The sequence below is a fragment of the Rhizophagus irregularis genome, chromosome 27 (genome assembly GCF_026210795.1).
Source record: "Rhizophagus irregularis chromosome 27, complete sequence".
In the NCBI taxonomy this organism is placed as follows: Eukaryota; Fungi; Glomeromycota; class Glomeromycetes; order Glomerales; family Glomeraceae; genus Rhizophagus; species Rhizophagus irregularis.
Window position 1 is genome coordinate 806,092 of NC_089455.1, and position 18,824 is coordinate 824,915.

Sequence of the window (18,824 nt, forward strand, 5' to 3'; positions counted from 1 at the left end):
CAATAATCTTTTTTTTTTTTAGGCAAGAGAACATTCATATCATTTGAAAATTCCCATCGATTATTCAGCAGTTAAACAAATATCGTTGTCAATTTTCTTTTTTTAAATATCACTATCTAATCTCAGCATAATTATTTTGCGGCTGTGTTTACTATATTTACTTCAGTGTGAATAGTGATGGGATTCCCATGGAATTTACAGGAATTTATCGGGATCTGTGCAAAATTTTTACATTAGTAATATTGTACAAATCTCATAAAATTCCGCGTAACTGAAGGTGTGAACGCGTTAAAAAGGGTTACTTCTTTCGTGTTACAAATCTGCCAAAATAATAGCTGATAATAGCATACTTACTGTATTTATAGTACAACATATACAAAGACGGATGACTCTAAATGTCTAACATAATGGTATTTCGAGATCAAATAATAACTGCATGATCTTGTGAGTCTGCATTTTAATACAGTTATTGGTAGAGCATATTCATCTCAGTGGCATACATACTCAAATAACAATAATTTAAATACTTTCATCATTTGGGGTAATTACAATTCGAAAATAAAAAAAATATACCGTATTTGGTTGGGAGTTTTTACTAGCTTTGTTACTTGTAGGGTCATGAGGGATTCTCTTGCGTATTTTTCATATGAAATTTGACTTAAATGAATAAATGATGATGTGCGGCTTTTTTTTATCCATGCTTACATGAGTATTGCGTAGTGAGTATGACCTTACTAAATATATATATTCTTATTCAGATTTGGTTTAAACGCAAACGATCTCAAGTTCGACTCGTTTTTGATGTTTCGCGTAATTTAACCAATTAAAAAACGATGTTTAATTTTAGATGAATTAGATGAATCATCATATCTCGATAAACTTTATTTACTTTATTTGCTCATCACACGAATTAAAAATTCTTCGGTTAAAACCTTAAATAACTTAAAAATATGTTATTCGAACGAGTTTTAAGAAAACAATTTATTATTTTTTTTATTAAAATAAAAACAAAGAAAATATGTAAAATGACTTCATTAATTTTAGATTAGAAATTTTTATAGTGATTCTATTGTTGTGTTTCCATTGTTTTGATACCTGTGAAATTTATGTATGATACGTAGATATGCACACAATATATTTCTTTTTGACAATATGTTCGATATATTTTACGCCAAAAAGACAAAAAGAGAAAAGTCTACCCGTTATCGCACAGATCTGTCTATCACGTGGAAAATTTATACTATAACTTGAATTTGAATCAGAGGATAAGAATATCGCGTTAAAAAAAAAAAAAACTTGGGATTCGTTGATTATAAATACACACGCACATATATCAACAAGAGAAAAAGAAAGGAAAAAAATTTTATAGTGAAAACTCGCTAAAAAATTATACAGAAAAAAAAAATATTTGAGGTTAATACTTAAATAGGTTATTATAGACAAAAAAAAACTAGACTTAAATTTAAATAGACTTAGATTTACTATTCTGATCTAATTAATTTACTACTTGTTATATACTGTATGTATTTCGGGTTTTTATAATTTGAGCAGTCAGTATTGCAACTTTTTAATACTCACATCAAAGTTGAGGAAGGAGTATCACATGATCTATAATGCCAGCCAATACTATGTGTACGTGTGTTAATTCCAATTTCCAATATATAATTTCTTCTTTGAATGGATGCAACAGATGAATGAGATAAAATAAAAATTTCATCAACATTATTAAATCCTTTGATAAGTGAAAATTTAATATAAAAAATATAGTATCTCACGAAAATGTAATAATAGTGACATGCATTAATCATTACAATCTATATGAGCTTCTTCAACGAATTTACATTGATAAATGATAACCCAATTCATTTTAATTACAATGCTTGGAAGTTGGAACTCCGCAATCATTATCAATCTATGAGCTTCCCCAGCGGGTTATTCATTTTATTTACGATGGAATTCCGCGTTTCATTATTCAAACGAAATATTGTAACAACATCATATGATTTTGTACGTCTAGTAAATTATAATTTAGGTAATCTCATTAAAAAAATAGAATTCACAATAAGGAAAAAGTTACTTTATGAACCTGAGTCTGGATTCCGAAATTCTTAAACACATGATAGATTTATCAAAATAAGAAATTACTGTTTTGGAACTTTATAATCAAAAATGTTTTATATAAAATTGGACTTCTTTTTTGCTGAAATCAATCGTATTTTATAGAATATATATATATATATATAAAAATGATTTTCAAATCCAATTTTCCTGATATTGATATTAAAAAAATCGGAATTTATCAATTTATTACTAGTAATCTTCATGGAATTAAAGACGATGAAATTATTTTTATTAATGGTATAATCGATGAAAAATTAACCGAAAAAAAATTAACATTCGGTCAACTTAAAGCTAATTCAAAGAAATTGGCATTTGGATTGATAAATAAAATCGGATTTAAACGTGGAGATGTTTTGGCAATATGTTCTCATAATCATGTAAGTGATAGCTATTCTGTGGTATATATAAAATAAATATTATAACTTTTTTTTTTCTTTTTCTTTTTTAGATCGATTATCCGGTAGTTATCTTTGGTGCAATTGCAGCTGGTAAACAAAATTTATCATAAAAAAGATCCAAATATTTTTTTTAGTCCAAAATTTTTAACTTTTTTTTTTATTTAGGAGGAATAGTAACAACGGTCAATCCAAATAATACATCTAAAGAATTTGCCTCTCAATTAAAAGATTGTGGTGCATCTGTTATTATATGTCATCCTGATTATCTTAAAAAAGCTATCAAGGCCGCAGAAATAGCAAATATTCATGAATCCAAAATATTTTTATTCGACGAAAATGAAATCAATGGTTTTCTACCTTTCTTATCCTTACTTTCTGATCAAGAAATTAATCCAGTAGAATATACACCGGAAGAAGTAAAATCAACTACAGCATATTTATGTTATAGTTCTGGTACTACAGGGAAGAGTAAAGGAATTGAAATCACACATTCTAATATGGTTTCAAATTTAACACAAATAAATGATTTTGAAGACCAAATAAATCATGAAAATATTTTTATGGGATCTCACGTAAGTAATAGTTCGTTTTTTTTAATAGAAAAAACACGTACTTATACCGCTTTATTAAATATATAATTTTTTAAAAATTAGGATTTTTTCCATATATACGGATTAACCTTTCTTATACACTTTATTATTATTAAGGTCTATACAAAAAGTTTTGTCTTCATTCTTTCTGTCACAAGCTAATTTATTTTCTTCTCGCATTTTTGATTTCGATTTTTTTTTTCCATTACAATTTCAAGGGAGCTTCATGTGTTATCCTTTGCAAATTGGAATTTGAATTGGAATCATTTTGTCGTATAATTCAACATTATAAAGTAAATATAGCTCCAATTGTTCCTCCTATAATTTTGCTCTTAGTTAATAAGATCAGTTTAATAAAAGGTATTTAAAGTAGAGATAATTTTCCGTTGCTTTTACTGTATAGATTTTATCATTATTGTATCTACTCGCTATTGTTTAATTTTCATAACCTTATTCATTATTTTAAACAACCATTGTATTTAAATTTTACCTATACTTTACCCTATAGAGAGAAAATATGATCTATCAAGTTTAAAATTAATTATAAGTTCTACTGCTCCTTTAAGTGGAGATTTATGTAAAGAATTTGTTGAAACTTATAACGTTCCAATCAAGCAAGCATATGGTACATATTTGGAACTTATACATTTTTTCTTTTATACTCGAAATTTAATATTTTCTTCTTTTCTTTTAGGCTTAACTGAAACATCTCCATTTGCAACTGCGATGAAAACTCATGAAATTGTCGATGGTAGATTGAGAGATAACATGATCTTTTTGTTATTCGCGATATTTACGCATTTACCTCAATTCTCATCTTAATTTTTTTTTGTTAGGCTCGATTGGAGTTCTCATTCCAAACATGGAATGTAAGGTAATTTCAGAAGATAATAAAGGTAATTGTTATTTTATTATTTATGATAAAGTAAAGACAATTAAATTAAAAATAAAAAAATTCAATTTATTAATAGAACTTGGATATAATGAATCTGGTGAATTTTGTTTTCGAGGACCAAATATTATGAAGGTAAATTTTTTATGATTTAAAATCAATAAAATAAAATTAAATATGTACGTTTAGTTATACGGTATATATATTTATTTATATTTATATAGGGTTATCTTAACAATAAAGAAGCTACGAAAGCGTGTATTGATAGTGATGGTTGGTTCCATACTGGAGATTTTGGATATGTTGATCCTCAAGGTATAATATATTTATCTAAAAAAAAAAAAATAATTTTAAAATAAACTAAATTTATAAAAAAAACCAACTTGTCTTGTAGGAAACTTTTTTATTGTTGATCGCTTCAATGAATTAATTAAATATAAGGTAAGCCGAAACAAATAATCAATTATCAATCTATGTTAGATGCTTTTCTAACAAAAACTTGTGATAAATATAGGAATTTCAAATTATTCCTTCTGAACTTGAATCAATTTTGCTTACTCACTCATCAATTAATGATTCCGCCGTAATTGGTATATATTCTGATGAACAACAAACTGAATATCCGTTAGCATATGTAGAATTGAAACCAGATAAAATTCAATCTGATCAGTTAAAAGAAGAAATTAAGGATTTTGTCTCTCAAAAAGTTGCTCCATATAAAAAATTGCATTGTGTTCATTTTATCGATAAAATTCCAAAGAGTTCTACTGGTAAAACTTTAAGAAGATCATTAAGAGCTAAAAATGAATGTGTTAAGCAATGTTTATTGTAACATTAGTTGTAAAGGTTTCTAATTTATATTTTTAAATTCAGTAGTATTTCATTTATGATTGATTATTATTATATTTAAAATCATTAATAAAATCACTATTCCATCCATTACCAATGAATGACACGAATCTTGAACTAATTTTATTCTCAGGCAATGCTACCAATAGTAATATGCATGATTTTATTCATAAACGAAAAATAAAAGTTTCGGAAGGTTCATAATTTTTTTTTATAGTGATTCTATTGATGTACATGCATTGTTTTAGTACCTGGGATGATACGTAGATATGCACACTTGTTTCTTATATATACAGTATACGCCAGAGAGGACAGATCTGTTTGTCGCGTGAACACTTAAATATTGAAATGGAGAATAGAAAGGGTAGAAATAAGGTCAGGTCATTAAATCTATGACCTATTTTAGGTCAGGTTATGTCTTACGGTGTCCGGTCCAATGATCTGACCTGATCCATTCAGAGTTCTAACAACTGAGACAAGAAAAGTCTTTTACCCTGAAGCTAAGAAGAAGCTATATGGTAAACCCCTCTATAATTATGCCTCTTAGGACCACCCAATGGTATGATTATAATAAGGTATACCTATTGGTAAAAAGTATTAATCCAGTACTTCCATATATAAATAAATATGATTCTACAAACAACTCTCTATAAATGCACTTCCCCTTAGGACTGGATAAAGCATGCGATTACAAAGGATGTGCATTTATAAAGAGTAAATAATTAGAGGTCATATATACTTTGAGACTGATTGGATTTTTCTTTTTTCATTTTATTTTGTCAGCAGGGTGTTTCTTTTTTATGGTTTCTTATGAGTGGCCTTATTATTAGCAAACACTTGATATGGGGTTGATCTGTAGATTCGTCTTGGATAGTTTATTTTATTTGATTTTTCTGTATTTATAATCTCTTTTTAATAAACAAACTTGTGTCAGTCTTTGCCATTTTTTTAAAAAAAGAAATATTTTGATTTTTGGCTTTTAATTTTGACTTTATATATAACAAGAAGTAAACAAATGATGCTTAATTTGAATCATTAGGTAAGACTTTCAATCATCTTGTTATTAAAGTAAAATCTTCTATTTGACAAAATTTTTGAAGGATATTCATATTAACAAATAATATTTTTATAAATAAAGATAGCAATTGTAACTTCTGATAAGACTTTTGCTTCAAGTTATTTCGTTAAATAATCCATTGCATTACAATATATTTGTTTCTATTTTTAAAGTATAATAAAGATCCTACTATATCTATTTCAATTTGATAAAAAAGTTCAAAGGCAGGTATAGGAAGGACCCTGGACATTACATATATAACTCAGAGGGTAACTTTTTCGCAGATTGACCTAAATTTTACAAAAAAAAAATCAGTTTTTTGCAATTATCTTGGCATCCAGTGGTCCAATTTATACAAACTATTTTTTGTTTTGTAGCTCTCATCAAGCTCTACAAAATAAAAAAAATCTGCATGAATCGGATCACTGGATGCTGAGATAATCGCAAAAATGGAAAATAAAAAAAGAGCAAATTGGGTCTTTTTTGGCAAAAAGTCAGTTGTGAGTTCTATAAGAGATGTCCAGGGTCCTGTATAGGATATAATAGTTCTGTTCTTTTATATTTTTCTTTTTTTTAACATTGATCATACATTTGAACATATGCTCTTATATTTTCATACATTTTCATACATTTGAGACTAATAATACTTTAAGTATATTTTTTTGAACATTATAACTGTAGTAAAATGTCCAGCTGTTAGATCATTATGCATTATAAAAAGAACAGGTTCTGTTTTATAGTTTTTGATTATTCTAAGTAAATTATTTTATTGTCTTTTGTCTGTTTTGTAAATAAAATTATTTTTAATAATAAAATTTTTAGAAAAATTGATAAATTTGCACTTTTATTGTGATATTAAATTTGGTAGTAGTTATTGTAATTATAAATATTAGTAAAGATTTTGGTATTATTGTAGTTTTATTTTTGATAGTTATTATTAAAAATTAATTATTTTAATTTAATTGTTATTAAGTTTTAATAAATATATATTAGATAATAGAATAAGTATATAATAAATAAATAAAGATTTTTAAAAAAATGTAATTTGTAGATCTGCAGCTTTTTGAATGGTAATTAGAAAGAAATTTTAAAGGTATTTTTCAAATTTCTTTAAATTTTTGTTTTTTTTTTAACAAAATATTACTAACTAATAAACGTTTTTACTTTTTGTAGGTTTATAAGTTCTTGGGATGCAAATTTAAATAGTTGTTTATTGAATTGAACTAACTGGAATAATGTTCAAACTATAATAATATATAGTAAAAAAAAGAGTAAATTAGCTTTAGCTTTAATATTTATTAATAATAAAATTACTATAAATCGCTAAAAGCAATTATTATTGGTATCATATGATTTTTAATAATATATAATTTGTCACTCCACATTACACTCTCCTTATTTTTGTTTTTATTATGTATTCTTAGAACTTAATATTTTTTAGCATGAAAAATCCTTCTATTTGTTACACTTATTTGTTACAAATCATAATTCTGGTCAAATTTTATAATTTTGCCCAAAATATTTTTTTTAAAAAATTTGAGTAATATTATATAATTCAAAAAAGGCAATTTCTATATAGATCATTTAATTTTGGCTAAAATTAAAAAATCACATGATACTGATAATAATCGCTATTGGCGATAAATAGCAAATTCCTATTTATTAATAAATAGTATTATCTAAGGATTAAATAATAAATAAATAAATGGAAGGACTAACTCATAGGTTATACAATCTGATTATTATTACTAGAATTAATGTCTCAAAAAATTATTGCACAAATTAAACGCATATACAGTCAACTCTTGTTATAACAAGCCTGGAGGTTACAGGCACTGAAAACTTCGCTATAGAGTATAGTGAAGATTTTAAGAGATTTGATTGGTTAATTCGTTATAACAAGGGGAAATTTATTATAGTTGTCTGAAAAATTCACTATATCAAGGGTTCGTTATATCAAGGTTTGACTGTATTAAAATGTATAAAAATTTTACTTTTTTTAATTTTTTTGACATACATACATAAAAAAAGCAGTTAATCTCACAAGTTAAGTTTATTCATACTAGTTTTATATAGGTGAAGTATTTTTATTTATATTGGAACATTATAGCTTTTGTAAATGTTATTTTTTTTCTTGGAATAAGGCAAATAAGCCTAATTTATTTTATTATATTATTTAACATATTTATAAAATGCTATTTGTTAATTTTATTGTAAATTTTTAGAAAAATAATAACTGCTAACTGTTTTCTATAAATTACATTGCAAATATTTGTCCTTTTGATATAACTTCTTTAAAGAAAGAAAGTTTATTAATAGTTACTAGTGTTCACCTGTTGTCTACGACAACAGTTAATATGTAATTCCGGCCAGAATTAAAAGATCTGCAAAGAATTTCCTTTTTTGGAAATTTGAGCAACACAATTTTTTTAATTTCTCTGAAAAGTAACAGAAGACAAAATTTCCTTTTTTTGGAGATTTGTGTAACTGACAATTTCCTTTTATGGAATTCTGCGTAACTCAAAATTTCAGTTTTTCGCCAGAAATAAAATTTCCTTTTTTTGGTCTTGTATAACATTGGCGACGAATAGGAGTAGGGTTACACAATTCAAATGACTTATTTATATGGTTAATCTAAACATAACGCCCACGTGATTAGGGATGTTAACGGTTCGTTCCATCCAGTTTTCGGTCCAAAAACTGGTGGTTTGAGTACAAAACCGAACCGTTATAGGTTTAGAGCGAGAGTTTGAACCGAAGTTTGGACTGAAGTTTAGACCGAAGTTTAGACCGGATATTTATAGTATTTTATACGAAAATTGTGTAATGCAGATCATGAATTTAAATATATCGTATATCGTCAAAAAATTTTTTATTATAAGAAAAAAAATTACCAACAAAATTTCACATAATGTAAAAAAAAGGAAAAAAAAAAGACATATTGCAAGTATTGATTCAATTTTCCATTCTTTCTTTTTCGATATCCAATTTTTCATGCATATAATTGCCCTTGCCGTTTCAGGATCTAACCTATTTCTAGTTTTTGAAATAGTTAATCCCGAAATTGAAAATGCCCTTTCTGATGGAACCGACGTCGCTTGGATTGTTAAATAATCCTTAGCTATTTGAGATAAGTACTGGGTAATCCTTTTCATAAGTTTTCCACCAAATTAAAGAACCTGTATTACTATCTACTGGAGAATTTAAGTATCGATCTAATTCATCATGCGATACTTCTTGACGAATATTATTTGGATTAAGTAAATTAAGAAAATAATCACGAGATGATCGTGCTGGTGCTGATGGTATGGTTTGATTATTTAAGGGTAAATATGACAAATATAATTCTTGTAATTTACTAATAATTTCAGTTATATCATTATGACTAAATAATGTGGTTTTGTAGCGTGGATCTAATATTGAAGAAGTAATGGAAGATTGATTCAAATATTTGTCCCAATAGGCTTTCAATTTATTACAAATTGCTGATGCTATTGCCTTTTGTGTATGTGATTTCCTCTTTGATAATGATCCAATTTTTTAAACATTCCATTAAAAACCAATCTTATATCACCTTGTGTAGGATTTTTTGATGACGATAATAAATTGGTTGCTTCATACATAGGTTCTAATACCTTTGCTAATTCCTGTAAAAAAAAAATAATAATTAATAAATATATAATTATAAAATAAAATAAATAATAATTTATAAAATAAAAAATACCTTAATATGTCGCCATTCAGATATTGTTGGAAATAAATCTCCAAGTTCTTCAACATTTGTTGTTGCAAGTAATTCTGAAACACCCTGCATTAAGATTTGTCTATTAATCATAAAATATGTGGAATTCCAGCGAATGTCTATATCTAAAATTGGTTTAAGAAATTTAACTTTTTTAAGGGTACAAATTTCTGATAATTTATCCAAAAATAATGGTGAATTCTTGATTTTAACAACAAATTGACGAAGTTTTTTGATTTCATTTCCAACATGACTCATTCTTGCTTTTACTGCTAAATTTATAATATGTGCAGCACATCTGTAATGAGTAAAAGCCATATTATTAAACTCCTGATCTAATTCAGTTGCTAGTTGATTACCACATGCTATCATGTTGCTTCCATTGTCTGTAGTTAATGCAAGAATATTATTACTGATACTAAACTCTTCAAGAATTTGTAAAAGCTTGCTAGTAATTAACCCAGCTGTATGAGAACCATTTACAGGAATTAAATCAAGTAAGAGATTTTTTAATTCCCAATTGTTGTTAATATAATGCATTGTTACTCCAAGATAACAATCTTTTGAGATTTCTGAAGTCCAAATATCAGTAGTAAGAGAGATTTTTGAGTTAATTTGTGAGACTTCATTAATTAACACATTTTTTCTCATTTTATAATTTTCTATGAATTTTTCCTTTAAGGTTTGTCTGCAAGGTAAAATATAGTGGGGATTCAATTTATTAATTAATAATTTGAATTCAGGATTTTCAACAATGGTAAAAGGTTGCAAATCAGTTGCAACAAAATCAACCAAAGAATCTGTGATAGGTTTAGATTTTGATGGAGAGTAAGGTTTAAAATGTAAAGTAGTTTGGCGGGTTTCAGGTTTTTTATAATGTGATGGATGTTTTTTAGTTAAATGACGTCGAAGTGTAGATGTTGGATTACCAGGTGAATAAAGTTTTGCACACAAAATACACTTATAGTTTGTAATTAACCAACTTTCCTCATCTTGAATTTTTTGAAAAAACTCCCAAACATCTGCTGACAATTTCTTATTTATAATTCTTTCATCATCAGATGCTAAGGAATCATCTGATAAATTATTATCGTCATTTTCAAAAACTCCCGACATAGTTGTAATAATGCAAGGTGATATAAAAAAATGTAAGAATGTAAAATCCGTTATTCTTTTATTGTAAAAAGTTACGCGTGCAGATACACGTAACCGTTAATTGAACCGATCTAAAACCGGTTCACTAAACCGGTTTCTATCGGTTCGGCTCTCGGTTTGGTTTGACGTTTGAACTGAACTGAAACCGGTCCTATGATCAAACTGCGGTTCGAACCATCCAATCATAAACTGTTAACATCCCTACACGTGATTGCAGTGTTTTTTAATATATAGATTGCTATTTTCTAATTACTATGATCTAACATTATTTAATAAAAAAAAGAAAATATGTAAAATAAAAGTTTTATTATATTTTCAAATAAAGAATATATAATTAAATTATAATTTTTAAGAAATAATTTTCAGTTTTTAAATAAATTTACTTATAAGTAATTTTTTAAATTTTGTATAATATTATTGTTTTTAATAAATTACTTATTAGTAAACTTATTTAAAAACTGAAAATTATTTTTTAAAATTATAATTTTTAGCTTATAATTTTTTATTTTTATGTTTTCTTAAATTTTTTTTTGTTAAAATAATGCTAAATCACAATAATTAGAAAACAGCAATAATATAAATTATCTCTAACTTATATTATTTACTTTAATCTCTATTACTTTCTGATTACTTATTATAAACTTAAGAAAAATTTAAGAATATTTATATAAAACAAAATATAAGAAAAATAATATAACTAAAATAAATAAGATACATAAAATAAATAAAATAAATAAATAATATAAATAATAAAAATAATAAAAATAACATAAATAATATAAATAATAAATAATAAATGTAATGTTAATAATTAACAAATTATTTGATTATATATATAATGATTGATTTATTAATTAATTATCTAATCTGATATCTATAATTATATCAAATATAAGTTATCATTTGAAATTATTTAGTAAATGCTAAATGGTTACTAATGATAACAAATAGGAAATAATTTGAATATTATTTGGATATTTGGTTGATTTCTAATTTGTTATTATTTGATTAGTAATATTATACTTAATATAGTTAATAGAAATTCTTGTTAAAACCATATGTCCATATTAAGCCTATCAGTTAAAAAAGAAAGTAAGATTAAAATTAATAGAAAATTAATAAATTAATAGGATTTTAATTTAATGGTGATTTTAAATCTGATCTTAATAAATCTAACTACAAATATTAAATATCAGATTTGGTTACCTTATCATAATGGACAAATATTTTATTTAAGCCTTTTTAAAGACGATTTACTTGTGTTTCATATATAATTATAATGATACTAAATTAACTTTATACTCGCCTCTTCAAATTATTAGAATATATAAAAATTAAACTTAAAGAACTTTTCAGAAGTACAAAATTTTCTTATGACTTTTCAAAGGTAGTAGTTACTTTTCCTAAAAAAATTGAATTGTATAAATTATAATATCAAGATTTTTATTACAAACATTTAAATAATCACTAATAGCTAATAATTTGATTTCAGTATACAATACAAATAATCAAATTTTTTTTTTCTACATGTACTTTCAATAGTTATTATTCCAAATTAATTTAGCTGAATAATATTATTGAATTCAACTTATTTAGATATTATATATACAGTCAACTTCTATATGAACGTCATGTTGCTACTAAAACTTCGGTATATAGTGATCTTCGGTATATCAAATCTTTTTATATACCGAAGTTTATATAATTTTTTTAGAAAACTTTATTATATTAAGATTAAAATCATGTGACTTTATTATACTATGAAAATCGTTACATATTTTACGTTTAACAAATTTTACAAATTACTTGTTGCTAATTTAATTATCTAATGTTCATATCTTTTAAAGTAGCCAAAGCAGCTAAATATTTAACTTCAAAGTAACGTTAATACTAAAAAATAAAAATGAAAGAATAAAGTTGCGAAAGTTACGCAAATTAAACATCATTTGATCATATGATTTTGATCTTTGGTATAACGAACTTTTTTTTATTATATACTATTATAAACAGTAAAAATGAAAACTTCGGTATAATGTTATATAAAATTTTATAATAAAGTCGGTATATCAAAAGATTTTAATTATTAATGAAAATGGTTATACAAAAATTTTTGGTATATAGTGATCTTCGGTATATCGTGGCTTTGGTATATCGAGAGTATACTGTACTTTATATCCTTTTAAACTTATAAATTCAAATTATATAATTTTAGTTATTACAATCAATAATAATAATAATATAGAAGTAGGTTGGTGTAGTTATTTTAATAAACTGAATAATAATGTTATCAAAAAATATATGGATTGTATTTTTTTCAATGCAAGTGGTAGGACAGGACAGGACACTCTAAAATGTATTTAGATTTCTTAAGTACTGTAATAATGATAATTCAGAAACTGGGATCTTATATATAGTTTAACAAAATAAACTAACAGATATCAAGACACTTGCTCCAATAATCATTGACTAAACTTTATATAATCATGAATATGAAAAGATAACACTGATTTAAATATATTAGATATACATATTGTTTAATTGTTAGTTAATAGATTCAGTTTCTTATATAATTAATATAAGGTTACCAAAGTTATGGTAGATGATTTGATTAATAATTGAGCTTTACTTTTTTTAACAAATAAATGCATATGCAAAAAACCTGTCTGTAAAGTGTAAAAAAACAGTGCATTTGTATTTCAAAAACAATTTCAAGATTTCTATGAATACATATATACCAGCCATATACAATTTATATCTGGTACATTTATTACCATTTTTAATTTGTAATACTGGCTGATATGTTTTCTGTTTTTTTGCATAGCAAATGAAAGAATATATATCAATTTAGTATCTTCTAAATTTTTTCAAATCCTTGGTTTTACCAATAAAGAGTGTTGTGAAATAAGTAATAAATACCTCTTCAATAATTTGGATGCAATGTATTATAATATTCTGCAAAGAAATTAAATAATTTATTTATTAATTGATAAAGTAATATTTTAATTTGCAAATTATTATTATGTAAATGTATAAACATAAACATTGTATAATTAGAGTTGGCTCTAATTAAAAATAATATAAAAAATAATGTAGTAATGAACGTATACCGTATAGAAAAAAATATCTTAAATTGTTCCAATCTTGTTTTTTAAATTCTGTTAGACGTAAAAATGTGCAATCAGTTAAACTGTTGTATATTATACTGAGTATTTAATATATATTTGAAATATTTAACATTTCAAAGCGGATATTCATCAAAGAATAAACTTTCAAATTTTCACATTTTTGCCAAATATTTAATATAAAAAATCATGTATACCATATAGAAAAATACATCTTAAATTGTTTCAATCTTGTTCTTTAAATTTTGTTAAACATAAAAATGTGCAATCAGTTAAACTGTTGTATATCATATTGAGTATTCAATATATGTTTGAAATATTTACCATTTCAAAGTAGATACAGTGTGTAATAAAAAAAACTGGAATATTATTAATATAATAAAAATGTGTATTATATGTTCAAAATAAATCTGATTTTCCTTGTGTAAATTGAATAATAAATCTATAACCAAGATCTATATTATGATATCTTTTAAAGTTATAATTACTTTATTATTTTTTTGAAAAATTTTGCTGTAAATATTTACTTTGAACAGAAAAATATAATAAAAAAATAAATTAAGATTACAAAGCATTTGAATATTGAATTTAAATTAAAAACATTCAAATATTATTAAGAATAATGTAAAAAAGTTGATACCAAAAAATCAGCAGTATAGAAATATTTATGGTAGAATAATGATGAGAAATTTACTTTTCAAAATTCCTCAATTTTGGTATATAGTAAAAAAGCTAAAAATTATTCAAATTACATAAATGTGTGTAATTCGCTCAAAATAAGTCCAATTTTTATCATTTAAAATGCAAAATAAACTTGAATATTAGGGCTACATTTTGACATCTTTCATGATCATAATGCTTTTTTACTTCTTGAGAAAATTAACTACAAGTGTTGATTTTTGAAGAAAAAATATAATTTGAAATTTGTAAATTTATAATGAATACAAAGTTATTGAAAATTCTCAAATATTATCAAGACCAATAGAAAAGTATAAATTAAAAATTTTTTTTGACTATCTACTACACTTTATGCAAAGAAATACACATTAATTTTAAATTAGTTATAAAAAAGTTTTAATCTAAAAAATTATTATTATAAGTTTAATTATAAAAAAATTACTGCATTAAACACTATTTTTAATTTACCATTGATAAAATCTACAGGTTTTCAGCTTTTGAATAAGCTATTTTACATATAATTTGGTGCAATCATCATAGTATTACAGACAATTTTTTAATTCTGATTTTTTTTTTTACACATTGTATTCATCAAAAAATAAACTTTCAAATTTTCACACTTTTGCCAAATATTTAATATAAAAATAATGTATATCATATAGAAAAAAACATCTTAAATTATTCCAATTTTGTTCTTTAGATTCTATTAGACATAAAAATGTGTAATCAGTTAAACTGTTGTATATCATACCAAGCATTCAATATATGTTTGAAATATTTACCATTTCAAAGCGGATATTCATCAAGGAAATAAAATTTTGAATTTTCATACTTTCATCTTCTGAGGTAACTAAAGCTCACCAAATATTTATAAATACTTCATTTTATCTACTGCAAGTTGCACAATTTGATTTAAATGTTTTTTATTTTCTGAATGAAGTTTATTTACTATGTTAAAAGTGAAATCAATTAACTTTTTGAGTCCTTCATTGGCTATATGTCTCTTTTCTCTTGAAAGTCATCTTCATTATTTTCATGTTTTTTCTTTATTGGTAAAGCATATTGTTCTGTAAATTCAGAACTTAAATTCCATTTTATCATCAACAATGATTCAAATGAATCTTTGTTACCTATTACTTTTTAATAGATAATATATGAATATTTAAAATACTGTATAAATGATATCTTTATGAAACTTACCTAAACAATCGACTAATTATAATACCAAAGTTGAAAGCTTTTGCAATTTTTTGTCAGTCTATTTTCCTTCTGATTTTATTATTATTTCATATGTATGATAGTTCTTTGCTTCAATTTTAAAAGATTGAAGAATATCTAACAGTTTTAACTTATACTCGCCACAAAACAGTATTTGGTCAAAATGAGAAATAATAAACAAAGAAATATGTTTTGTAATGAAGTTTAAAGATACAATATATCTGCATCAGAAAAATCTATATTTCACAGAAGATTGCATTTAAATGCAAAATCTTTTATAGTGTCAGAAGAAATGTAATCCCGATTCTTCACAACAAATCTAAAAAGTACTTTCTAAATATGTTCCAATATTGGTTCTACATATGAACCTTATTTGGATGTTGAGAATGAAAATTTATGTGGAATTTGTAATGATAAATTATCCTTCTTTTCTTTTTTTATTTTCTGCTCATTTAATGAATTTATGTTTTGATTTTCTTTAATATTTGTAGAAACTTCATGTTGTTTATTGTTTGAATTTTACGATTGTATGGAATTTGTCCTATAAGAGATATTGTACTGAACAACATGAGCTTTTTTGAACATAGCTTGGTATTCTTTATTGACAACCTTTAATATTTTTGCTTTTTCAGAATTATTAACATTAACCAATGCATTTAGATACTTGTATTTAGAGTTCCGAACAGGTTGACCAAATTCAGGTAACCTGACAGGTTGACCTGAATTTTTCAGGTCAGGTTTAGCAATTGCAATTCAGCATCAGTTCAGGTTGTAACATCAGTATAACCTGAATGACCTGTTGATCTGAAACTATGATTTTATATAATAAGTGAGTTATGGTATTATAATTCACTTTTTATATTGATTTTATATAATAAAAGTGAATTGCGATATTGGGATTCACTTTTTTATATTGATTTTATATAATAAAAGTGAATTGCGGTATCGGAATTCACTTTTTTATATCGATTTTATATATAAAAAGTGAATTGCGGTATCGGAATTTACTTTTTTATATTGATTTTATATATAAAAAGTGAATTGCGGTATAGGAATTCACTTTTTTATATTGATTTTATATATAAAAAGTGAATTGCGGTATAGGAATTCACTTTTTTATATCAATTTTATATATAAAAAGTGAATTGCGGTATCGGAATTTACTTTTTTATATTGATTTTATATTTAAAAAATTAGTTGCGGTATTGCGATTCACCTTTTTATATGATTTTAATATAAAAAACTGAATCACAATATTTCAAAAAAAATGTTTTGCACCATTTTTTTTTGATATTTTAATATAAATCCTGAAAATTTTCAGGTTTCAGTTCAGGTCAGGTCAAACAGATAATCTGACCTGACCTGACCTGAAAAAAAATTTCAGGTCAGGTTTATCAATTAACCTGACCTGATCTAACCCATTTGGAACTTTACTCGTATTCTTTACGTACAGCTTCATCATTTTTCATCAAAGTTTGTAATGAAGACTTCAAGACCTGTTTTTTATTTTTTTTCATGAGAGGTTTTAATTAGAGGTTGGAATCGACCAAAAAAACCTTAATTGATTAATAATCGATTAACTGGCTATCATAATCGAATAATAATCGACTAATTAATCGAATAATAATCGACTAATTAATCGATTAATTAATCGATTAACATATAAATCTTGCGTTAATTATTTTATTTATTTTATCTAGTTTAACAATTTTAACCCACGCCATAATTTATAATTAGTTTTTCAAAATATATTTTATTTATATGAATACTTAATTACAGAATTTAATAAATAATGTTAAAAAATAAATAAATAAACTAAAATATGTAAATACTTAATAAAGAAGTATTAATTTACTTTTTCTAAATTTAATAAATAAAAATTATTAGTTTACTATAAGAAAACATTTCAATTATGTAATTAGAATATTACCTTATTAGCAGCAAGTGTAAACATATCAATATATTTTGAATTTCTTTTAATGAAAAGAATTTCTTGAAAAACTTTTGGACTAAGGCATATTTGTTTATTTGTCATGCTATTTCCAGCATCTGAAAATAAGCGTTCACTAGGAACAGAGGTTGCTGGGATAGACAAGCATTTGCGTGCTAATATTGATAGTATGGGAAATCTTTGCTTATTGTGATTCCACTACTCAAAGGGATTAGTATTAGGAACTGCTTTTTCTGTTTTATTTTCATCAAGATAATTATCAACTTCATTTGCTTTTTTTTTACATTTTTGACTTTTATGAAGTGTATTAAAAATTGAATCTTCCGCTAATTGATTTCTGGTTGATGGGGCTTCATCAGGCAATTCTTCATCTTGATTTATTTTAAATTTTAAATCTTCATATATATGCCGTAGTTCAATTTCAGTTTTTGTTTTTAATTCATCATCTGTTAAAAAATCAAGATCTTTGTACTGAGGATCTAAAATTGTTAAAAAAAGTGCATATTGATTAGGTTTTTGCCAATAATGATTAAGTGACTTAATGATTGTTACTAAGGTTGCTTGCCGAAATCTGTTTGGCCTAATACCGAAAGGTGAAACCTCTTATATAGTGCTGAAATGCCAAAACGCTGAAACTGTGAAACCTGTCAAAATTGCGAAACTGCCAAAACATGCCAAAACTTCTATAATAGGTTTCTCTGTAGTTTTAGCATAGTTGATCATAAGATTTGCATATAGTTACGCCAAGTTACACGAATTAATAATATAATTTAGATGATTAAATAATCTACAGATAAAAAATTAAACTTCAATATTTTACCGTCGTCTTAGTTCTTTTAAGCTTTATCTACTTTACAGAAACCTTGAATTTTTAAACAATACCGAATTGATATAATAATGATGTTAAATAAATATCGTGGCGATATCGATTTGCAAATGATATCATTATGATATCGCAATGATATCATTTCAATATTAATTCAATATATCGAAATGATATCGTAAAGATATTTGTTTGAAAAAATATCAGATCGATATCATTTCGATATTG

At 24.7% G+C, this 18,824-nt stretch overlaps 1 protein-coding gene across 1 annotated transcript; it reads left to right on the forward strand.

Moving 5' to 3' along the window:
* Positions 1-2,246: 2,246 nt before the first annotated feature.
* Positions 2,247-4,945, forward strand: OCT59_018085 (uncharacterized protein; the record flags this gene model as incomplete). Its single annotated transcript, XM_066148528.1, has 12 exons — positions 2,247-2,498; positions 2,570-2,609; positions 2,685-3,091; positions 3,173-3,226; positions 3,328-3,469; positions 3,618-3,734; positions 3,804-3,860; positions 3,946-4,005; positions 4,081-4,136; positions 4,226-4,316; positions 4,396-4,442; positions 4,516-4,945. The coding sequence occupies 12 exons, from the start codon at positions 2,247-2,249 to the stop codon at positions 4,831-4,833; spliced, it is 1,641 nt and encodes a 546-aa protein (XP_066004450.1). The 3' UTR covers positions 4,834-4,945.
* Between the last annotated feature and the right edge of the window lie 13,879 nt (positions 4,946-18,824).